The 25,094-nt window shown below is 36.8% G+C and overlaps 2 protein-coding genes across 3 annotated transcripts in view; one reads left to right on the top strand and one right to left on the bottom strand.

Moving 5' to 3' along the window:
• The window catches only part of LOC128546597 (4-trimethylaminobutyraldehyde dehydrogenase A-like), a 75,963-nt gene extending 52,632 nt beyond the window's left edge, over positions 1 to 23,331 (bottom strand). Inside the window, 3 exon segments of the mRNA XM_053517502.1 lie at positions 381 to 526; positions 9,072 to 9,267; positions 23,208 to 23,331. Coding sequence (XP_053373477.1) covers positions 381 to 526; positions 9,072 to 9,252 — 327 coding nt within the window. The 5' untranslated portion in view covers positions 9,253 to 9,267; positions 23,208 to 23,331.
• LOC128546594 (oxidoreductase NAD-binding domain-containing protein 1-like) overlaps positions 23,236 to 25,094 on the top strand; it is a 125,826-nt gene continuing 123,967 nt past the window's right edge. The window contains exon 1 of one of the 2 annotated variants that reach the window (XM_053517498.1): positions 23,236 to 23,378. Coding sequence is in view for 1 of the 2 variants with exons in the window: in XM_053517497.1 (XP_053373472.1) it covers positions 23,419 to 23,492 (74 nt within the window). In the remaining variant the exon portion in view is untranslated. Of the gene's footprint in view, positions 23,493 to 25,094 lie in introns of both variants that reach the window. The other variant, XM_053517497.1, reaches the window with a different exon arrangement.

The raw sequence follows: 25,094 nt of genomic DNA, 5'->3' as shown, positions 1-25,094 counted from the left end.
CTTATAACATTTTAGCTCATTGGGACTTCCAAAATGTGTTCGTATCTCCCGAAAATTCGTATGAAGCGAGTTCGCTATTACTGAAATAATTTTACAAAGAAATAGAAGGACTCAGCCGGGGAATCCGGATTTTGTTCGTTATAGCCGAAAATTCGTATCAAACGAATTCGTATTAAGTGGACTCGACTGTATATCGATATCCATAAAATAAAGCCAAAAATAATATAAAACTGTGTACAGATTTGGTGGCAAACATGAGGTTGAACTGAATTAATAACAGTGTGGTAACACTTACAACTATGACTTATATTTCAAAGTCAGGCACATTTTATTTTCACAATCTCACTTTCATTTTCTTATAAATACACAGAAGGCCTTACCCTGCATATGTCTGCTGCACGTTTCAGTACCTGTCCCCTTTCAAACCCAGACAAACTCGCCCAAATTTTCTGCCCATTCTTAGCAGCGGTTACTGCAATGTCTACATCAACAGCTCCAGAACTCTGTACTGTCTTCAATACTTCACCTGTAAGATAATGTAGGATAAAACTAGAGCTATCACTAAAGGTGATGAATGTACCCCCAGCATGCACTGACACAGTACACTGCAATTTGATGCACACAAGATTGCATAATTATGTGGACTGTATGTATATAGACTGTATGTATACAGTATAGTAACAAAAAACAAAGTCCCATACCTATGCAGAATATTTATCTAAAAGAATGTAACATGCACTATGCACAACTAGGGTTGGTACTGATCACTTGTGTGAAGTTTCATTAAATTGTGTGTAAGGGTTTGGTAGATTAGGCACGCACAAGATTGCATATGCAGACTGTATGTACATAGTATGTTAACAAGAAACAAAGTCCCATAACTCTGCAATTTTGTCGCTGAAAGAACCTAACATGCCCATGCACAACTACTGTTGTTACTGATCACTTGTGTGAAGTTTCATTAAATTGTGTCAAGAGGATGAGGAAAGATGGTGCGCACAAGATTGTGTCTATGTATATAGTATAGTAACAAAAAAACAAAGTCCCATAACTCTGCAAATTTTTTTTCTAAAAGAACCTAACATGCCCCATGCACAACTACTGTTGGTACTGATCACTTGTGTGAAGTTTCATTAAATTGTGTCAAGGGGATGAGGAGAGATGGTGCGCACAAGATTGTGTCTATGTATACAGTATAGTAACAAAAAAACAAAGTCCCATAACTCTGCAAATTTTTTTTCTAAAAGAACCTAACATGCCCCATGCACAAACCACTGTTGGTACTGATCACTTGTGTGAAGTTTCATTAAATTCTGTCAAGGGGATAAGGAGAGATGGTGCGCACAAGATTGCGTCTACGGACAGACGGCCAGACAGACAGACGGACAGACAGACAACCTGAAACCTGTATACCCCCCCTTACAACTTTGTTGTCAGGGGGTACAATAAGATTTATTTACAGATACCCAATGCCTATCTCTCATTTAAATATTAAATCTTCTGCTATTAACTTCAAAATTAGAAAATTCTCATTAAATGTATTTACCATTATTAAATATATATCAATTGGGTAGAGCTTCTTTCATAATTAAATATCATGCAGTAACTGTTGATTGTTAAACAAAAGCTGGCAGATGATAGCAACTCTCGACTATTCAACACCCTTGTCAATTGAAAGAATATAAAAGTCAAACAAGAGGGCCATGATGGCCCTATATCGCTCACCTGTTATCAATGCACTTGAGGACAAGAAGGTCCTAAAAATATCTAAGTCCAAAGGACTGGAACAACAAAGGGAAGAAATTTAACCAAAAAGAAGAAAAAAATTCTTACAAGGTATAGATATGTCAAAAAACACCTAAAAATTGGAGGTACTGTCCATGTTGTACCACAGAAAAGTGGTCTCGGTTTTTCCCTATGGCCAATAATAAAGAAGTTACTAAAAATAAGCTATTTATAGTAACGTAAAAGGGAAGTAATTAAAAAAAAAAATATTGTAAGTGAACAAAAGAAGGATCTGCCAAATAAATATGTTGGTATAAATGAAATTTCAGATCAGTATCTTCATCAGTTACGGAGATATACCCATTTTAATTTGAAATAAAGGGAGGTAATCTGACATAAAATCAGTCCATAGTTATCTACCCTGATTGTCTCAGTCCAACTAATAACAATAATGAAATTTCAAATAAGTCCTATAAGTACTTACTGATATAAATCCATTTTGATTACAATCAGGGGAGGTAATCAGATATAAAATAACTCTGGAACCTACAACTGGATCTGATTTGTCATGGAATCCAACAATTATTGTTGTTGAAGATATTTTGGAAGTCTGTATCAAATAAAACCATAAATGAAGTCTCTATATGGCTGCAAAAGCCAAAATAGCCAATTTTGGACCTTTAAGGGGCCATAACTCTGGAACCCATGAAGAAATCTGGCCAGTTCAAGAAAGGAACCAAGATCTTGTGGTGATACAAGTTGTGTGCAAGTTTGGTTAAAATCGAATCATAAATGAAGCTGCTATTGTGCAGACAAGGTCAAAATAACTAATTTTGGCCCTTTCAGGGGCCATAACTTTTAAAACCCATCAGGGGATCTGGCCAGTTCAACTAAGGAATCAAGATCTTATGGTGACACAAGTTTTATGCAAGTTTGATTAAATTCAAATCATAAATGAAGCTGCTATTGTGCAGACAAGGTCAAAATAGCTAATTCTGGTCCTTTCAGGGGCCATAACTCTGGAACCCATAAAGGAATATCGCCAGTTCAAGAAAGGAACCAAGATCTTATGGTGATACAAGCTGTATGCCAGTTTGATTAAAATCAAATCATAAATGAAGCTGCTATTGTGCAGAAAAGCTCAAAATAGCTAATTTTGGCCCTTTCAGGGGCCATAACTCTAGAACCCATAATGGAATCTGGCCAGTTCAAGAAAGGAACCAAGATCTTATGGTGATACAAGTTGTGTGCCAGTTTGGTAAAAATCAAATCATAAATAAAGCTGCTACTGTGCAGACAAGGTCAAAATAGCTCACTTTGGCCCTTTCAGGGGCCATAACTCTGGAACCCATAAAGGGATCTGGCCAGTTCAAGAAAGGAACCGAGATCTTATGGTGATACAAGTTGTGTGCTAGTTTGGTAAAAATCAAATCATAAATAAAGCTGCTACTGTGCAGACAAGGTCAAAATAGCTAATTTTGGCCCTTTCAGGGGCCATAACTCTGGAACCCATAATAGGATCTGGCCAGTTCAAGAAAGGAACCGAGATCTTATGGTGATACAAGTTGTGTGCAAGTTCGGTTAAAATAAAATCATAAATGAAACCAATTTCGTGCAGACAAGAAATTGTTGACGCACAGACGCACGGAAGCACGGACTGACGACGGACGACGGACTAAGGGTGATCCCAAAAGCTCACCTTGTCACTATGTGACAGTGAGCTAATAAAAAAGGAAACGTAGTGTATGAGCTATGTGTTATATTTGAAATTTGCTTGTTTTACATATTACTCCTTCCATAAAACGTGACAGTACTAAAAATATCAATTATTAGGGCGAGTGACTGTTTACTAAGGGCGAGTAGGTTTTACTAGCTACTAGTCCTGCAGGGCGAGTGGTGTGAAAAAGAATTTTACACCCCTGTTTTGGACAAATCAAAATAATTTGAACAATCTTGGTAGAGGGTCACACAAGGACCATTTGTGTAAAATTATTCAAAATTGGGCTAGTAGTTTCACACAAGAAAATTTTTAAAGTTTCCACTATATACATATAGGAAAAAGTGGCCATGCCCTCTGGCGGCCATGTTTCTTGACAAATCAAAATAATTTGAACAATCTTGGTAGAGAATAAGGCTTTGGTAGAGAGTGACATAAGGACTATTTGTGTAAAATTATTCTAAAATCGGTTCAGCAGTTTCACACAAATAGATTTTTAAAGTTTCCACAATATACATACAGTAGAACTTCGATGGCTCGAACTCGAGGGTCCCCCGGAAATTAGTTTGAGTTTTCCGTTGTTCGAGCCATCCAAATGGTGGCCATTTTTAATCTGGAAATTCGAGGGCATGATGTGTTACAAACCATAGCAAACCTTTATAATTCATAGTTTATATTGCTTTCCAGTAGCTGACTTAGCTATCTACCCATTTACGGGTCCTTTACTAAGTTGTTCAGCCATGCTAAAGCAGTATGAAAGTTGACATTGGATCTCCCGATTTTATGCAGAAACAAGAGCTGTCTCCATAGGATGACATATGCCCCCGATGGCACTTTGAATGAATAGTTATGGCCGATGTTAGAGTTTAGGACCTTTGACCTACAGACCTGGGTCTTGCGCGCAACACGTCGTCTTACTGTGGTACACATTTATGCCCAATAATTTTAAAATCCATGCATGAATGACAAAGATATGGACCGGACACGCCCATCAATGCACTATCATGAAATATGACCTTTAACGTCTAAATGTGACCTTGACCTTTGAGCTACGGACCTGGGTCTTGCGTGCGACACGTCGTCTTACTGTGGTACACATTCATGCCAAGTTATTTGAATATCCATCCATGGATGACAAAGATATGGACCGGACACGAATGCACTATCATGAAAAATGACCTTTAACGTCTAAGTGTGACCTTGACCTTTGAGCTACGGACCTGGGTCTTGCGCGCGACACGTCGTCTTACTGTGGTACACATTCATGCCAAGTTATTTGAAAATCCATCCATGGATGACAAAGATATGGCCCGGACACGAATGCACTATCATGAAAAATGACCTTTAACGTCTAAGTGTGACCTTGACCTTTGAGCTACGGACCTGGGTCTTGCGCGCCACATCTTGTCTTACTGTGGTATACATTCATGCCAAGTTATTTGAAAATCCATCCATCAATGACAAAGATATGGACTGGACACGAAAATTGCGGACAGACCGACAGACTGACAGACGATTCAAAAACTATATGCCTCCCTTCGGGGGCATAAAAATAAAGACAGACGCTGCTCAATTATTTTAAATAATTTTGTTTGTATAAATCAAAGCCCATTAAAGCATTGCAGTGAACAAATGTCACTTTGTTTAATTTGTTTGTCGTATACCGATGCTAATTACATAAGCGTGTGAAAATTCAGCACGCGCCGTCTAAGGGAAAGCTTGGCGAATGTCAGGCAAAGGTGTGAAAAACTTTTTAAACACAAGCAATTCCGGCGACAAATTGTCTTTTCGACTGAATAGGTGTAATTATCAGTGTAATTAAGTTTCACACAAGAAAATTTTTAAAGTTTCCACTATATACATATAGGGAAAAGTGACCTTGCCCTCTGGCGGACATGTTTTTTCACAAATCAAAATAATTTGAACAATCTTGGTAGAGGGTCACACAAGGACCATTTGGGTAAAATTATTTTAAAATCAGTCTAGTAGTTTCACACAAGAAGATTTTTAAAGTTTCCTCTATATACATATAGGGAAAAGTGACCACGCCCTCTGGCGGCCGTGTTTTTTGACGATTCGGTATAATTTGAACCATCTTGGTAGAAGGTAGCATATGGACCATTTGTGTGATATTATTTCAAAATCGGACCATTGGTTTAGGAGGAGATGTCATCTGAAGTTATTTCTATTTTTAGATCTGGCAGCCCCTATGTGCAACCAAGTGGAACCGTTTGAACAACTTTGGTAGAGGACCACCTAAGGAACATCATGGCCAAGTTTCATCAAAATCCATTCAGTGGTTAAGGAGGAGATGTCGTTTAAACACAAATGTTGATGACGGACAACTTGACACACAAACGGACGCACGGATGATGGACACAGCATGATCACAATACCTCACCATGAGCACTTCATGCTCAGGTGAGCTAAAAAAATTATTGTAAGTGAACAAAAATGGGATCTGCCAAATAAAAACAAGAACACCGCAATTCAGAGCAATATACACACGAAACAAAGTCATATGAACTTTGACTCCTAAGAGTGACCTTGACCTTGAAGAAAGCCATCTTTAACATGCGCTCTGCACGTCATCTCTATGTTCAAGAGTTACACAGCGGACATGAAACAAAGTCATATGACCTTTAAGTGTGACCTTGACCTTGGAGCAAGCCCTCTGCAAGTCGTCTTGATGTGGTGAACATTTGTGTCAAGTTTCTTCGAAATCCTTCAAGGGGTTCAAGAGTTACAGAGCAGACACGAAATTGCTAACGGACAGACAGATACCGGGGGTATAACATAATATGTCCCTTCGGTCGTAGAAAAAGGATCTACAAAATGAAAGATATATTTTACTTTATGCTCTGGGCATGAAACATGATGGGCAGATTTGACCTTGCTATGACCTTGAGCTTTGACTTACCACCCTGGTTCATGCACTCTGCACATCACCTCATCTACCTACATCCCAAATTTGAAATTAACACCTTGAACAGTTAATAAGTTATGTTCCTGACACTAAAGATGACTGACAAGTTTGACCTTTAAGCTCAATTTGTGACCTTGACCTTAAACCTACAGACCAGGTTCATGTTCTCTGTGCATCATCTCATCACTACCTACCTACATGTCAGGCTTGAAGTCTAAATCTTAAATGGTTATTAAGTTATGCTCCAGACATGAAATATGACAGACAGATTTGAACTTTGAGCTCAATCTGTGACCCTGTCAGACTTTTAACCTACAGATCTGGTTCTTAATCTTTGTACATTGTTGCATCACCACCTACCTACATGCAAAGTCTGCAGTCAATATCTTGCATGGTTATTTAGTAATGCTCCGGACACAAAATATGATGGACAGTTTTGACCTTTTAGGTCAATTTGCGACCTTGACCTTTGACCTACAGAGCTGGTTTAAGTGCTCTGTACATTGTCTCATCACCATCTACCTATATGCCAAGTTTACAGTCAATACCTTTAATGGTTATAGAGTTATGCCCTGGACAAGAATTATGACGGACACAGACAGATGCACATGCCATCGCAGAATAGGTCTATCATTTAAAAACAGACGTATTAAAAGCAAAATAGTTATGGAACCTGTGCTGCATTAGTCAGTTAATCGCAGTGAATAAGTCGATGGGTGAGTGAAACATGATCATAACTTGACTTTTTTACCAAATGCCTTTTTTTTTTACATAATTTGCCTTATTTAAAATATAATCATCATTTACTAAAATATCTACATCACATTCTGAATATTAAAGTGAAAAAAGTAAAATTTTCAGAAGGTTGCATCTATGCTCAAGTGAGACTTGAGAACTGTGGTTGTTTATCTGTGATAGAATGATGAAGTGAGAACTGTACTTGTTTGTCTGTAGTTAGATGATGAAGTGAGAACTGTAGTTGTTTACCTGTGGTAGGATGATGAAGTAAGAGTTGTAGCTGTTTATCTGTGGTAAGATGATGAAGTGAGAACTGTAGTTGTTTATCTGTAGTAAGATGATGAAGTGAGAACTGTAGTTGTTTGTCTGTGGTAAGATGATTAAGTGAGAACTCTAGTTGTTTACCTGAGGTAAGATGATGAAGTGAGAACTCTAGTTGTTTACCTGTGGTAAGATGATTAAGTGAGAACTGTAATTGTATGTCTGTGGTAAGATGATGAAGTGAGAACTGTAGTTGTTAATCTGTGGTAGGATGCTGAAGTGAAAACCTGTGACATAATGATGAAGTGAGAACTGTAGTTGTTTATCTGTGGTAAGATGATGAAGTGAGAGCTGCAGTTGTTTGTCTGTGGTAAGATGATGAAGTGAGAACTGCAGTTGTTTGTCTGTGGTAAGATGATGAAGTGAGCATTGTGGTTGTTTATTTGTGGTAAGATGACGAAGTGAGAATTGTAGTTGTTTGTCTGTGGTAAGATGCTGAAGTGAGAACTGTAGTTGTTTACCTGTGGTAAAATGATGAAGTGAGAACTGTAGTTGTTTATCTGTGGAAGGATGCTGAAGTGAAAACCTCTGACAGAATGCTGATGTGAGAACTGTAGTTGTTTACCTGTGACAAGATGCTAAAGAAAGAACTGTAGTTGTTTACCTGTGGTAAGATGATGAAGTGAGAACTTTAGTTGTTTATCTGTGGTAAGATGATGAAGTGAGAACTGTAGTTGTTTGTCTGTGGTAAGATGATGAAGGGAGAACTGTAGTTGTTTGTCTGTGGTAAGATGATGAAGGAAGAACTGTAGTTATTTGTCTGTGGTAAGATGAAGTGAAAATTGTAGTTGTTTACCTATGGTAAGATGCTGAAGTGAGAACTGTAGTTGTATGTCTGTGGTAATATGATGAAGAGAGAATTATAGTTGTTTGTCTATGGTAAGATGATGAAGTGAGAACTGTAGTTGTTTATCTGTGGTAATATGATGAAGAGAGAATTATAGTTGTTTGTCTATGGAAAGATGATTAAGTGAAAATTGTAGTTGTTTACCTGTGGTAAGATGGTGAAGTATGAACTGTAGTTGTTTGTCTGTGGTAGGATGATGAAGTGAAAATTGTAGTTGTTTACCTGTGGTAAGATGGTGAAGTGAGAACTGTACTTGTATGTCTGTGGTAAGATGATGGATACTGAATTGAGAACTGTTGTTGCTTACCCATTGCTGGATACTGAATTGAGAACTGTTGTTGCTTACCCATTGCTGGATACTGAATTGTTTATCTGTCGTTTGATACTGAATTGAGAACTGTTGCTGTTAACATGTGGCTGGATACTGAATTGAGAACTGCTGTTGCTTATCTGTGGCTGGATACTGAATTGAGCACAGTTCTTGTTTACCTGTGGCTGGATACTGAATTGAGAACTGTTGTTGTTTACCTGTGGCTGGATACTGAACTGAAAACTGCTGTTGCTTATCTATGGCTGGTTACTGAATTGAGCACTGTTCTTGTTTACCTGTGGCTGGATACTGAATTGAAAACTGTTGTTGTTTACATCAGACTGAATACTGAATTGAGAACTGTTCTTGTTTACCTATGGCTGGACATTGAATTAAGAACTGCTGTTGTTTACCTGTGGCTGGACACTGGATTGAGAACTATTTTTCTCACCTGTGGCAGGGTACTGGAATGAAAAGTGCTGTTTACCTGTGGCTGGATACTGAAGTGGGAACTGTTGTTGTTTATCTGTATTCACAGGTTCCATCCTTTTCCCATTTAGGAAATTAAGAGGCTGTGTTACAACAGCAGACTTGGCTACAACAGTGTGGCAACTTCTACTATGTAGTGCTGCTAGATACACAAGTCTGTTCTTCACAAGACAAGACATGTTGTGCAAATGAAGCTGAAATATAAATAAAAGATATTACCTGACTTTCATTTTGTGCACAGATAGGTCACAAACCAAGGCTAACTATTAAGAAAGAAAGTATATTTGTAACTGCAGGATGGTCATGCAACTTGGTCAATAACAGAAAAAAAAACCTTAGGATTTACAAAGTAAGTTCTTCCTGCACTGAAGTGAAAGTTGCAAAAACAATAAAGGCTTGTCTCTCTTGTTAATGTATTTCAACCAGTACAACTGGGCCCTATTGTGAAATCTATCTATTATATTTTTCAGGTATGTTTCACACACCCAATCTATTATCTTATAACAATTTTTAAAGAGTGAGAAATTCAGATTAATTTTAATAATAACAAGAGCTGTCGGGGGACAGCAACGCTCGACTATTCAACAGCCCTGTCAATTGAATGAATACAGAAGTCAAAAAGGGGCATAATTTTGTAAAAATGCAAAACAGGGTTATGGAATCTGCACAGTGCTTATCAGCTCATGACAATGCACAAGTGTGTGAAGTTTCAATCCATTCTCATTAGTGGATACTGAGATACCAGATTACATACATAAACTTAACCAAAAACTGCTAAGTTGAAAAAGGGGCATAATTTTGTAAAAATGCGAAGTAGAGTTATGGGACCTATGCAATGCATGTCACATCATGACAGTGAATGAGTGTGTGAAATTTCAATCCATTCCAGTTAGTGGATACTGAGATACCAACTTAATTACATACAAAAACTTAACAAAAAACTGCCTAAGTCCAAAATGGGGCAATATTCTGAAAAACCCGCCCGCTCAGTAGGTAAGAGCGTCGGTCTACAGATCGCACGGGGCGCATGTTCTCCGTGACTATTTGATAAATGACACTGTGTCTGAAATCATTAGTCCTCCACCTCTGATTCATGTGGGGAAATTGGAAGTTACTTGCGGAGAACAGGTTTGTACTGGTACAGAATCCAGGAACACTGGTTAGGTTAACTGCCCGCCGTTACATGACTGAAATACTGTTGAAAAACGGCGTTAAACCCAAAACAAACAAACAAATATTTTGAAAAAAAGAGTAGAATTATGGCCCCTGCGTAGTGCATGTCAGATCATGACAGTAAACAAGTGTGTGAAGTTTCAATCCATTCCCATTAGTGGGTTCTGAGATTCCAGCTTACATACAAAACCTTAACCAAAAATTTCTAAGTCGAAAAAGGGGCATAAGTTTGTAAAAAAAGCAAAATAAAGTTATGGAACCTGTGCAGTGTAAGTCGATTTATCACAGTAAATAAATGTGTGAAGTTTCAATCCATTACCACAAGAGGTTACTGAGATACCAGCTTACATATAAAAACTTAACCAAATTGGGACGCGGACGCCAATGCGGACGCTGATGCACGGGTGAGTCCAATAGCTCTACCTATTCTTTGAATTGTCAAGCTAAAAATCTAAAATTTAAAATAAAGATTCATTTTGCACTTTCTACGAAAAGCATGAAACTTGGCAGGGTAGTAAATAATATTGCAGAAATTCAAAACAGCCACCAAAATCTGGGCACTACTATAATTTAAGGGTCAAGAGTCCCGATCATTTAATATGAAAAAGAATAAAACTGATGGACTAAATAAAAACAAGAGGGTCATGATGACCCTGGATCATTCACCTGAGTAATATGAGCTACATAGACAAGTATAAGAGATCAGGTAAGAAAGTCAAATGTAAGTAAGCATTGAAATCTTTTCCCAGTTGTGTGAACTAATTTCAAATGTCAAACTGATGCTAAAATATTAAGAAAGTAGGTCAGTTGGTCACATTTATGGTCACTGAAGATCAGTTTTAGGATCAGTGTGCAAAACTGTACATGCCATCCAAATTTCAAGGCTGTATCTTAAAAACACAAGAAAATAGGTCAGTAGGTCAAGGTCACAGTTAGGAGACCCCTAATCACTTGGGGTCATCAGGTAATTATAATTAAACAGTCTAGGAAATATGATCTGATAATATTTGAAGTATTTCTTTCTATGTATATATAACTCATATAACAAGTGACTCTCAGGGTGGGGCCTCTTTTCACCCCAGGGGCATAATTTGGACACTCTTGTTAAAGGTCCACTACCAAATATCAAAGGCCTAGGCCTTGAACTTTCAGTCAAAAAGATTTTTAAATATTTTTCCTATAAATCTATTTAAAACTTGGGACCCCCAGGGGCATAATTTGAATTATCTTGGTAAAAGACCACTAGGCAATGCAACATAACAAATATAAAAAACCTAGGCCTTGCAGTTTCAGACAAGAAGATTTTTAAAGTTTTTTTCCTATATAAGTCTATGTAAAACTTGGGTCCCCTGGGGTGGGGCCTCTTTTCACCCCATGGTAATAATTTGAACAATCTTGGTAGATGACTACACGGCAATGCTGCATATCAAATATCAAAGGCCTAACTCTTGTGGTTTCAGACAAGAAGATTTTTAAAGTTTTTTCCTATATAAGTCTATGTAAAACTTGGGACCTCCAAAGCGGGGACTCTTTTCACCCTTGGGTCATAATTTGGGCAATTTTCATAGAGGGCCATTACACGATGTCACATGCTAAATATCAAGGCTCTATCCCTTGCGGTTTTAGACAAGAAGATTTTTTAAGTTTTTCCTTTTGGTTGCCATGGCAACCAGAATTCTGCATGGATTTCAATATTATGGGAAATTTTGAAAGGGGACCACCCAAGGATCATTCCTGTGAAGTTTGGTGTAAATCTGCCAAGTGGTTTTGAAGAAGAAGATTTTTTTAGAAATTGTTGACACAAGACGGACGATGCACGACAGACATCGAGTGCTCACAGAAGCTCATTTCTTTGTGTTGTCGTTTTAACAGTCTTTGCATGTCTTTGAATGTCTTTGTGACTGTCTTTGCATATCTCTGTGTATCTTCGTCAGAGTTTAGTCCAATTTTAGTCTTTTGTGAAGTACATATTCGAATAATTTCTTTATTATTTGTAATAAATACACACCAAAATCACATCCCAATTATTTTCAGCCAATAAATATGGAAAAGATTTGACCCTAAAATTTTCATTAATGTATTTTCATTCTTTTGTGTGCCGATACATGTCTCTGTTTGGTAAGTGTAACATTTTTATTTATTTACTTTTATTTCTTGTATAGGTCAACCACGTTGTTTGTGCCGTGACTAATTTATACAGGACAGTTGATTCGCCAAAAAAGGGTAGGAACACATAATTATGTAATACATAGTAAAGCGGAACAAGTTATTGATGAATGTAAACAAATGAATGGCCCAAAGGATATGGCGATGACTTAAAAAACAAGAGGACCTTGATGGTCCTGAATCGCTCACCTCTTCCCACATGATCCAGTTTTGAGTATGACGTCGTTTTTTCTATTATTTGACATAGTGACCTAGTTTTTGAGCTCATGTGACCCAGTTTTTAACTTGACCTAGATATTATCAAGATAAAAATTCTGACCAATTTTCATGAAGATCCATTGAAAAATATGGTCTCTAGAGAGGTCACAAGGTTTTTATATTATTTGACCTATTGACCTAGTTTTTTAAGGCACGTGACCCAGTTTCAAACTTGAACTAGATATCATCAAGGTGAACATTCTGACCAATTTTCATGAAGATCCATTCAAGGGTATGGCCTCTAGAGAGGTCACAAGGTTTTTCTATTTCAAGACCTACTGACCTAGTTTTTGATTGCAGTTGACCCAGTTTCAAACTTGACCTAGATATCATCAAGATAAACATTCAGACCAACTTTCATACATATCCCATGGAAAATATGGCCTCTAGAGAGGTCACAAGGTTTTTCTATTATTTGACCTGCTGACCTAGTTTTTGATGGCACGTAACCAAGTTTCAAATTTGACCTAGATATCATCAAGATGAACATTCTGACCAATTTTCATGAAGATTTCATGAAATATATGGCCTCTAGAGAGGTCACAAGGTTTTTCTATTTTTAGACCTACTGACCTAGTTTTTGACCACACGTGACCCAGTTTCGAACTTGACCTAGATATCATCAAGTTGAACATTCAGACCAACTTTCATACAGATCCCATGAAAAATATGGCCTTTAGAGAGGTCACAAGGTTTTTCTATTATTTGACCTACTGACCTAGTTTTTGACGGCACGTGACCCAGTTTTGAACTTGACCTAGATATCATCAAGGTGAATGTTCTGACCAATTTTCATGAAGATCTTGTGAAATATATGGCCTCTAGAAAGGTCACAAGGTTTTTCTATTTTTAGACCTACTGACCTAGTTTTTGACTGCACGTGACCCAGTTTTGAACTTGACTTAGATATCATCAAGGTGAACATTCTGACCAATTTTCATGAAGATCTTGTGGAATATATGGCCTCTAGAGAGGTCACAAGGTTTTTCTATTTTTAGACCTCCTGACCTAGTTTTTGATGGCACATGACCCAGTTTCGAACTTGACCTAGATATCATCAAGTTGAACATTCTGACCAATCTTCACGAGGATTTTGTAAAATATATGGCCTCTAGAGAGGTCACAAGGTTTTTCTATTTTTAGACCTACTGACCTAGTTTTTGACCCCACGTGACCCAGTTTCGAACTTGACCTAGATATCATCAAGGTGAACATTCTGACCAATTTTCATGAAGATCCATTGAAAATTATGACCTCTAGAGAGGTCACAAGGTTTTTCTATTTTTAGACCTACTGACCTAGTTTTTGATGGCACGTGACCCAGTTTCGAACTTGACCTAGAACTTACTAAGATGAACATTCTGACCCATTTTCATAAAGATCCCATGAAAAATGTGACCTCTAGAGATGTCACAAGGAAAAGTTTACGCACGGACGGACGACGGACACCGCGCGATCACAAAAGCTCACCTTGTCACTTTGTGACAGGTGAGCTAAAAACTTGCTTTTCGATGTTTGAGCCTTGGTAAGTTCACATTTTTTATTTTAAAACACGCTCCAACATCATCATTGAAAGTCGATGAAACATAGAATATACAAAGATATACCTTCAAATATATGCCTTTGTGATGGTCTTTGCATGTTTGCCTGTGTATGATACATGTTTCTGGTAGGATTCAGCATAATTTTTAACAATTTTATATTTTCTTTTTTATAATTTTTTAAATAAATCTCCCCTAAAATCACTGTTTAAACATAAATACACCTGTCTACCTTTAAATGTAATTATGTCTTTAATTTTGTCTGTATTGTCTTTGTGTGTGCTGAAATCTAGTCCAATATTATAGCCTTTCATAAAGTTTTAATTTCAATAATTTTATGTATTGCTGATCTTAAATACACAACAGAGCTACAGCAGTATCATTTTCGGATGATAGTATTTTATGTCTCTGTGTATGATACATGTCTGTGTTAAGATTCAGCATAATTTGTAACAATTTTATTTATCTGTTTTCATTATCTATATTAAAATAAATATTCCCTAAAATTACCATATAAACATAAATAGATCTATATCTGTCTATATACATCTTTGTGTTTGTCTTTGCATGTCTTTGTTTAAGTCTAGTCCACTTATAGCCTTTTTAAAAGTCTGATTTTAAAGATTTATTATTTATAATTAATTATTGATAATAATGGCACTCCAGAATAATATCATAATTATATTCAGACGATAGATAATAAAATTTATTATTTAATTAAAATTACTGGATTTTCATGTCTTTGTGTGCCGATACATGTCTCTGTTGAGATTCAGCAAAATTTTTTCACAATTTCCATTATTTATTTTCATTTTTGTTAATAAACATACTTTAAAATCACTATTTAAACGTTAATATACCAATACATTTTCAAATTTATGTCTCTGTGTCTGTCTTTGTGTGTGTTAGCAGTGTTAAGTAAGACCAAAGAGCTACAAAAATAAATGTATTTAGATCTATTCTTCTTTGTATTTATACTTCTTTGGTAAGACCCCAAATATGCTATATTGCATGCTAGGTCAATAGCTGCGTAAAAATTTCATGTCTCGAAAAGAAATATTGAAAGAAGTTCAGCGGGTTCTATTAATGATGTGTAACTTTCTTAGTGATATAGTTCTTCACAGGAATATAAATCTGTGAAAATCTATGTGAAAAAAACCTTAGGTAGCAGTTGGTAGTTTTCAGCCTTAAAAAATCTTAAAATAAAGGTTAATGTCAAAACTGAAGGTCCTGTTTTCATTCAAAATGATATTCAATGCGGATTTTGTGCTTTGGTGCTGTGTAACGGGCATTTAAAAAACTTCGTTCTGACAAGTATAATTATATTCAGCCGGCCTGAACGGAATTATTGTCCTTAAGTTGGTCAGATGCGAAACTGCGAATGTTTATTGCTGGCTCTATGTGCAAATGTCAAAAGAGGCCTAGCTAATTCAAGAAGGAGTACTGAAACAAGAGCTGTCGAAGGACAGCAACGCTCGACTATTCAACAGCCTTGTCAATTGAATGAATACAAAAGTTGAAAAAGGGGCATAATTTTGTAAAATGCAAAGTAGAGGTATTGAACCTCTGTACTGGCATGTCATATCATGACAGTGAACAAGTGTGAGAAGTTTCAATCCTTTCCAATTTGTGGATACTGAGATACCAGCTTACATACAAAAACTTAACCAAAAACTGCTAAGTCAAAGGGGCATAATTTTGTAAAAAATGCCAAGTAGAGTTATGGGACCTTCACAGTGCATGTTAGATCATGACAGTGAACAAGTGTGTGAAGTTTCAATCCATTCCAATTAGTGGATACTGAGATATCAGATTACATACAAAAATTTAACCAAAAACTGCTAAGTCGAAAAAGGGGCATAATTTTGAAAAAAAAAAGAGTAGAGTTATGGGACTTGCTTAGTGCATGTCAGATCATGACAGTGAACAAGTATGTGAAGTTTCAATCCATTCCCATTAGTAAGTACTGAGATACCAGCTTACATACAAAACCTTAACCAAAAATTTCTAAGTCGAAAAAGGGGCATAATTTTGCAAAAAAGCAAAATAGAGTTATGGAACCTGTGCAATGTAAGTCAGTTTGTCACAGTGAATAAGTGTGTGAAGTTTCAATCCATTCCCACAAGTGGTTACTGAGATACCAGCTTACATACAAAACCTTAACAAAAATCGGGACGCGGACGCGGACGCAGACGCGACGTGGACGTCGACGCATGGGCGAGTCCAATAGCTCTACTATTCTATGAATAGTCGAGCTAAAAAGTAATCGGTTGACAGATAGTTTTGTTATGCAGAACAGGTACAGGAGAGGTTTGTGTTCAAGGCACTCTGCATTGTTGGACTCCTGCTTTTCCCCTAACTTTTTGCCAGAAGGCCAAATATGGCAATATTTTTGAAAATTTGTCCATATTTTCGAGAACCTATGTTTCACTATTAGAGCGGGGTCGGGCATTTCCGACTGGCGTGTCTGTGCCTAACATTCTTACATGACGTCATAACTTTTGTCAGGAACATTGCACAAAGTTCTAAACCGGCCAAAACAATTAAAATTGGAAGTCTCACTCGGTTTCTACATATTGATTTTACACACACGTTACAGTGACAACTTAAACTTCAACCCAGTAAGTATACCAGACACTGTTAATAATCAAAGCGCTCAAAGCGCTGATGGTGGCTGCTAATCAATGTTTAAAATATTACAAAGAAAGCGACAACTGAGGAATTGTTAATATACAGTAAACCATAAGAACCTTTTTGCATTTTTTTAATATTCGGCTTTGGTTTCAAAATTACGGTAATCCTTTTCACTGCCAGTCATTGTTTACATACACACTGATTCAGTCTTTAACGAACAGTTTTGATCCTTTTTGATTATTTGTGACGAAAATACAACATAAACTACATCGAAGATGTTTTACTATGAATAAATAATACAAGCTTTTTCTCCAAATCATTCAGCTTTTAAGATTTCTTTTTAAAGCTTTTGGGTAGTGTCTGTCATGAATTATTATACACACTGATTTAGTCTGTATCAGATAGCTGTGGTTTTCATGAGACTTTTGTGAAAGAAAACAACACAAACATGCACCATAAATGCATCTCAGAATGTCAGTTTTGCAGCCAGTGTGTTTTAGAGGTGCATTAATTATCATTCCATCTGTTATACTCAAAAGTTCGCTAGACATAACAGCAGGCTGACATTAAATCAGACAAACTTACAACTTTAGTCAGACCGAGAAAAACGTCGAAAAATATGTAACTGGCGAAACGAAACCGTTTTAATTTTTATACATACATTTGTATCAATGCAGATATATTGAGACATCTCCGCAGTCTGGTCAGAATCCATGCTGTTAGCTTTCAAAGCCTATTGCAACTAGAGAAACCGTTAGCGAACAGCAAGGATCCTGACCAGAGTGTTTGATCTGGGTCCATGCTGGTCACAAATGCACTATGTTGTTTTTCTCATGGTGCGACTCGAATGAATTTAGCTGAAGTGAGCAGAATCTGTTTTGAAACAATTCAATTTTTAAGTTGGTCAAATCTGTTATCCGACGACTTGCTACAGTATGACAGTTTGCCGTTTCAAAAAGGCAAGTATTATTATCATCGCTGCGCCCGCTTTCACGGGCTTACAAGCTGATGAAATCGTGATACAGTAGCACCACTTAGTCAAAGCGAGCTCACAACATTTGTCAGCTTGGGCGGCCTATGGGTTTCCACATTGATAATTCGTGTTTTGTCAGACGAAATTGTACCGAATACATGTGTATCTATGCATACATATAGTACCTTATATTGTACATTTGCTGAAGGAAGATTATCCATGAGGGAATATTATTTAGAAAACATACATGTCTTTGATTCTCACGGCAGATCACACTGCAAACAATATTGAATGAATTTCAACTGAATGTTCTTTTATTTTTGCTCACTCTCGTATAGCATGTTTTAGTATATTTAGTTCTTGATACAACGGTGAACTGTGCGCTAATTAGTGTTAATTGGCAGTATCATCGCCTGAGGAAATCCATATCGCTGCTGATTATCGATTTTCTATAAATAGCCTAATTAACTTGTGGTCATACTTTTGCGTGCTTGAAACCAAAACGAGACAATGCAGTCGAAAATTCAGTAACATTCTTAGATCACTAATGTTGCATTAATATAATATCTTACAATTTGTTATCTATGACGAACATTTAAGTTTGTTCTGTCATATTTGAAAAGTGTTACAACTTGCTGGAACAGCTATCAGAGGTACAAACTGGTATTGTCTATGGACCGGAAATGTTTGGAAACTTTTCCGTTGAAATTCCGTTTCTATTTTTAGCCGCGGATTATTGCTAGCAGAAGTCAATGTTCTTTATCAAATAAAGCCTTAAATTTTGGGAGTTATACATGTGACACTGCGGTTAGGAAACATTTTTAAACTGTCAGTCTGGATTCCCAGGCTAGGTTTCTATATACATGTATCTAAGCTACCTTTTCTACGTTATAAGCTACGTGACCTCTGGGGCAGTACTATGCAATAGCTAATCAGTTTAATTGACATGAGGTCATCGTTTATTCACGTGACCATAAATTTGCATATTTGTATTCATACATTTGGTTGTTTTAATTAAAACGTTGACTTCAGTTTGTATTGATTTTAGTCGCCGAATTACATTAAAAATGGTATTAAGGCATATATTGTAGCTTTGCATATTCTACACGTTGTGTAGATAATTCTTTACCTGGAAAGTCTGGAACTATTTTTGGTTGTGTTGTTAGGATGGTCTTAAGAACTGACAAGATTTCTCAAACTGAGTATTCTTTTTGACACTGGTAGCAGCAGCCACCAAAAATTACTTAAAAAGATAAGGTTGCAAACATCACAAGTTAAGGTTTTGTGTCTAAAGCATTTCAGTTTGTGGCTTTTTTAAGTAGATATACACATCTGTATACATTTTACTATGTTTTCACAGCTGCTGGAGATCAGTTGAGTAGACCACTTTAAATGACATAATTTGTGTGTTCGGAAATAGACTACTGAATTTTCAGAGAGCGTCTTTTTCCGAACACAGTTTGTATTGAATTTAGTACTTGAGACCGAACGTTATGTTACTGGATTTCTCTTAACTGTCTTATAAGGTATATAGATCTATGTTTGTCCAGTTGGCAGAGAAGTTACCTATACTCATAAAACTTGCACACATTTATTTCGGCAAAGAAATAATATTTTCTAAAAAATTAGACCCCACAAAAATGCACAAGATGCCACCATTTTAAATTTTCTAGGGGACAGCCCTTTCCAGGGGGTGTCCCCTCCCTAAATATTTAAACAAAAAAAATGCATCAGAGGCCACCATTTCATACCTGCATCAAAATTTCTAGGAAAGAGATCTCGAGCTCCCTGACACCCAATAATGAGGAGGTTCCCCTCTCCAGTATCTCATAATTTAGATCAGAAAAGGCACCAGAGGCCGCCATTCCAATTACCTGTATTATAAAAAAAAACAAAAAAACTCCAGGGCGTGAGCCTCTGACCACCCCCCCCCCCCCCCCCCCCCCCCCCCCCCCCCCCCAAAAGGACAGGAATAACCCTCCAGTACCTCAAAATTTAGTCCCAAACCATGCATCACTGATCAGAGGCAACAATTTCATACCTGACTCCTTCCCTCACCCTACTCCCTCAAAATTTACACCAGAAAAGACACTAGAGGCCACCTGTATTTCAAAACTTTGCAGGGGAGAACCTCCTGACACCCTAAACTGACAGGAATATGCCCTCCAATACCTCAAACCTAAGACCAAAAAATGCACAAGAGACCCCCATTTCATATCCGTATATAATCCTTGGGGAGACCCCCCCCCCCAACAATGGCTGACTTGCGCTATGCATTTACCCTATGACACCTTCATTCTAAACTTCTGCCCCACCTCCACCTCCCCCACCCCAATCAAATATTTCTGGATCTGGCCTGGGTCAAGGTATGTTAAGATCTGTTAATATGAAAAACATGCTTGTACAATCATAAATATGGAAAACGTAACTTGACCAATTAATCCAAGTATTGCACACTTGTTTGTTTTATTGCATTTGCTCGCTGACTCGCACACATGCATGCACCTTGACACATTTAAAGCAAAATAAACAAGCAAATTCGATGAATTGGAATCCCCAGCGGAAAGGGTCAAAGGTGAGGAACGGCAAAAAAATATATCCAGCAAAAAGTTAAGAATGTTACCAAGAAGCAAATAATTTCATTAGTCAAAATCAAATTAAAAGAAAATGAATGGTTTGTTTCGGTGGGGGGTGGGGGGGGGGCAGGGTGAGGATACAACATTTTACATGTTGATTATAAATATTGATAGAAAACGAAAAATGAAAAAAAAAAAAAAAAATTGGGGGGGGGGGGGGGGGGGGGGGGGGGGAAGGTGACCAAGGTAAGGTAGCGACCAGGTGTAGGTACACAACATCACATGTTTATAATAAATGTTCATGGAAAAGAATGAAAGAAGTTTAATGAAATTCTTCCAATTGGTTGGTTCAATGTTATGTACAGATCTGTGGATTTTTAAACAATTAAAGGGCAATAACTATATGGAAAATTGATCAATCGAAAAAAAACTTGTAGGGCATCATCGCAGTATCTTGGTTCATGTCAATTTCAAGTTTGATGAAATTCTACCTGCTAGTTACTGAGAAATGGCTGCAGACGGACATTTTTCATTAAATCAAGGGCAATAACTCTGAGGGAAATTGACCAATCAAAAAAAAAAACTTGACGGGCATCATCGCAGTATGTTGGTTCATGTTTATTTCAAGTTTCATGAAATTCTACCAAGTAGTTACTAAGAAATGGCTGCGGACGGACGGACTGACGGATGGACTGACGGACGGACGTTCCTACATATAGATATTTAAGTGGCTACTCTTTTGTTCTCTCTATTGTTCTTTTAGCCACGTAAGAGAAAAATAGCCACATAAAAGCCTTATGGAATGAATGACATCAAAGAAAAAGTACAGTTACCTATTGTTCCTATAGCCACCAAAGTATGCAAATGTGAGCTTGGACTGACTGACGGACAAAGCCATTTCAATACCCCCCTCCCAATTTCATCGGCGGGGGATAATAATTTAATGTCTATGTACCACAATTATATTAAAAAGTGATAATTTGAGTAAAATACCGTTCTCCAGGAACTAACAGAATAGGCCCTAAAACCGTTCTTAACAGAAAAGGAAGTCTCGACTGGCACAACAAGAATTTCTGCTAACTAAATGGAAGAGGAAGACGCTGCTTTGTTTCCGTTTGGGTGTCTTTAATATTGAATGAAATCGTTCGCATTAGTTCTAATTAAGTCTAAAATTAATCAAATGAAACGTCAAAATACAATAGATCTAGCTTATTGCTGTCCAGGTTTTGAAAATAAAACGTTTTGTTGTCTAATTTTCGCCTTTTTTAAAACAACACTCATGTTCGGAAATAGAGCTTTAGTCTGTTCGGCTGACACTCCATGTTCGGAAATAGATGGGAGTGGTCACCTTCTTTAAGTTCATGTTTTCATAGTTATATAATGGCTGCAATACATGTAAGGAGCATATTTCTGTACGTTAGATAAAGGTGAGCTATAAATAACTGCCTAGTCTGGCAATACCCTCTGTCTTTCACCACTATGGAGAATCACGCTTAAGTGTTCGGAAATACCCGTCCCTGCTCTAGCTACCTATAAATATGGATTACAGAGTCTTATAAATGGCAAATATTTCTATTGGATTTTAAGAAAGCATACAAATACATGATAACTATATATATATATGCTTTATTTCTTTCAAATCACATTTTTTAGTTTATTTCTGCTGAACTGAAGGAAGACGGTCTCCGACCGGCTTGCAAAAAGTCCCAAAACTGGCATCTTACAGTCAGATTTTAGCGGTGTTCAGCCTATAAGCCGTGTTAGTGGTGTTATACCCGACTGTTTTCCGGTCACATTATCAGTATAATAAGTGCCATGATTCATTTTAGAGTCAGTGTACCCGGTTTCGCACTGTACGCGGTTTCGCACACCCAGTAAATTCATGTACTTTGTGAGAATAAAACAGAAAATTTAACAATTCTTTGTTATTGTTTCACGAAACTGAGTTATTCCCTACATTATTTGACACAAGGGGTTTTTCCCCACTGAAGCCTCGTTCTGGTAAGTGCAGACGAAAACAATAACAATATCAATGGAGACCAGTAGGTCAGCTGAAAAATATTAAGTTTCATGAAAAAAATGACTATGCAAACAACAACAAGGTGCAAAATAAATTGAAAAAATCCCTATTCTATCATACAGGTAAGTTTTTACCTACTACTTTACCTAAATGAAAAATATTTCAACAGTTATTGAAGTTCTCCAACCTGCAAAATGCCTTCAACTTGATTGTTTGCTTTACGTTTTTATTAAAACAGAGAACTTAATCGAATAATTAGACTTGTTGGGGTCTTTTGTGATTCAACAGCTTCTGTTGTTTTATGTTGTTTCATGTATTCAGTTGTTTTAGCCTTTTCTGCTTTTAGAAGTAAAAACAGGGTTTGGTACCTAGCTTTCACTTTCATAACTGCTTTTAAATTTCACTTTCAGATGTTTTATTGGAAAATACATGTTTAAATTGAATTATATAAATGGTTAAAAAGTTAATTAATATTTTTCTGTTGAGTAACTGCATTGTTATCACCGAGTTCTATAAATAGCAGGGTGTGCGAAACCGGGTACACTTAAATGCAACAACTGGTCAAAATATGTTATCCGAATCAAGTACACTTAGAGGTATGACGTCATTGTAGTGGGAAGTGAAAGTAGCGTGTTTCAAACCGAAATAAGTGTGTTTATTAAAACATATAGAGGTAAATTCAAATTTAATCATTTTTAGCTAGACAGGAAGGTATTCTTAGGAAATGTGTGCGAAACCGGGTACACTGACTCTACGCATCGTTTTAAATGATGTCATTCTTCTATAAACTTACCGTGCGTAACGGAATGTTCAATGAATTCGTTTGTAATAAATCTTCTCGTCTTTATATTTTAAAAACAAATTTTAATTGGGTACCGCTGAGGTGAAGTTTGTCCAAGGGAAGTAACTGACTCCTCTTCTCTTCTAATAAAGTTAAAATTGTTCTTGAACCTAGGCGGTTCCGGTAAGTACAGTAGGGCGGGAAGTTATGAAACATACTCAACATGCTTAGTACGAAGAAATTTTTCAGTTCATTGAAGATAAATACGCTAGTTTCTAGGTATTTTCGCATTAGAAGGTAGGTATTTCAGTGACTTTTTAAGATAAAGACTTCATTTAAAAAATGATGCAGACGTATCAGATGTATTCACATTACAGGCCCGTGTGCAGGATTTGTTTGCTGGGGGGGGGGGGGGCAACCTGGGGGGGGTTCGGGAGGCAGACATCCCAACTTTTTCTGAATGCCAAGTGGGAGTTTTTGCTTTCCAAAGTGGGAGATTAAGGTGTTCAAGTGGGAGATTTTATACCGCGGTAATTATGTTCATAATAACGAAGCTTTTAACAAATCTAATGATAATATAAACTTATTTGCCCTTATAAAATCACCAGTCTTAAAAAAATTTCACTTTTCTATATCTTATTATTCATGCATTTTTAATGTTTTGAAACAATAATACATGAAGCCTTCTTTGCAAAATTAAATAGTTATGGCACTTTAAGCACTATGTCTAAATTCAAAACTCCACTGAGAATTAAACCTGCACTTTTATTTCTTTTCTTGGAAAGAAGACTCCCCAGGTGAATATTACATGACAAACAGTGCAGCTGTTAGAACTGTAAAAACAAAATGTATATAGCTAAAAGAATAAAAGTTCAAGCAATAGAAAATGTACTGTTTGATTCTCATCCCTGTCAACCAGTATTTAAAACCCCTAGCTCAAATACTTTTATTGATCAAAATCCTGTTATCCAAAATTGAATGTCCGGGTATTGTTACACTTTCGTAGATTTGCCTAAATCTCCAGTCAAAGGATGTGTTTGACAAATTGTCATGATGCAAAGACAGTTTAACAGCATTTGATAGTAAGTGATATTAAAATTTACCATGACATTTCCTCTTATCAAAATGATTTAAGAGAAATGTTTTTTAAAACCCAGCAGGTTGACTCGGCGACCATCTACTTTCGATTTCAAAAAGTTACAGAAAAGGGTAAAGCTGGTATAATTTCTAATCTAAATTTGATTAAATTTAATTAGATATCTAATGTCTGGATTTTAATTTCAATTGTGACACATTAATCAACACCTGGCTTTGTTAAATCGTGTAATAAACAATAATCAGCAAGGGTAGAATAAGGTGCGAAAATATCCGAAAGCTGTTGTTTACAGACTCGTCAGTACTCTAGTGATACAGTATCAGAATGGCGCAAAGAAGTGGATTATTTCATTTTTTTTTTTTTTTGTTTTTGTTGTTTTTTAATCGGGAGATTGAGACTTCTGATCGGGGTGATCGGGTTTTACAACCAGAATCGGGAGAATCCCGATCGGATCGGGAGAGCTGGGATGTCTGGGGAGGGGTATCCCCTCCCGATTGCGAAATTTTTTTAATATGGCACATAAATAGATGCATTTTCCTGCTACCTGAAACACCTTTAAGGATGCATGAATGTATCATATATTTAAGGAAAAGTCTACTTTTTAATCATTTCATCAAGCCTTTTCAATGTATGTATGATTGTACAGTCACAGTGTATGGACTAATTTTTCTGTATGATGTCCTTCTTTGACAAACACAATACTATCAGCCAGTTCCAGCATGGTTTCAGGTCGGGTCATAGTTGCGAAACTCAGCTTATTAATTTTACCCAGGAACTTTATAGTAATTTAGAACAAGGCCAAA

This window comes from Mercenaria mercenaria, chromosome 11 (assembly GCF_021730395.1).
Source record: "Mercenaria mercenaria strain notata chromosome 11, MADL_Memer_1, whole genome shotgun sequence".
NCBI lineage: Eukaryota > Metazoa > Mollusca > Bivalvia > Venerida > Veneridae > Mercenaria > Mercenaria mercenaria.
The sequence above is the reverse complement of the archived record's forward strand: the minus strand, read 5'-3'. Positions and strand labels throughout refer to the sequence as shown.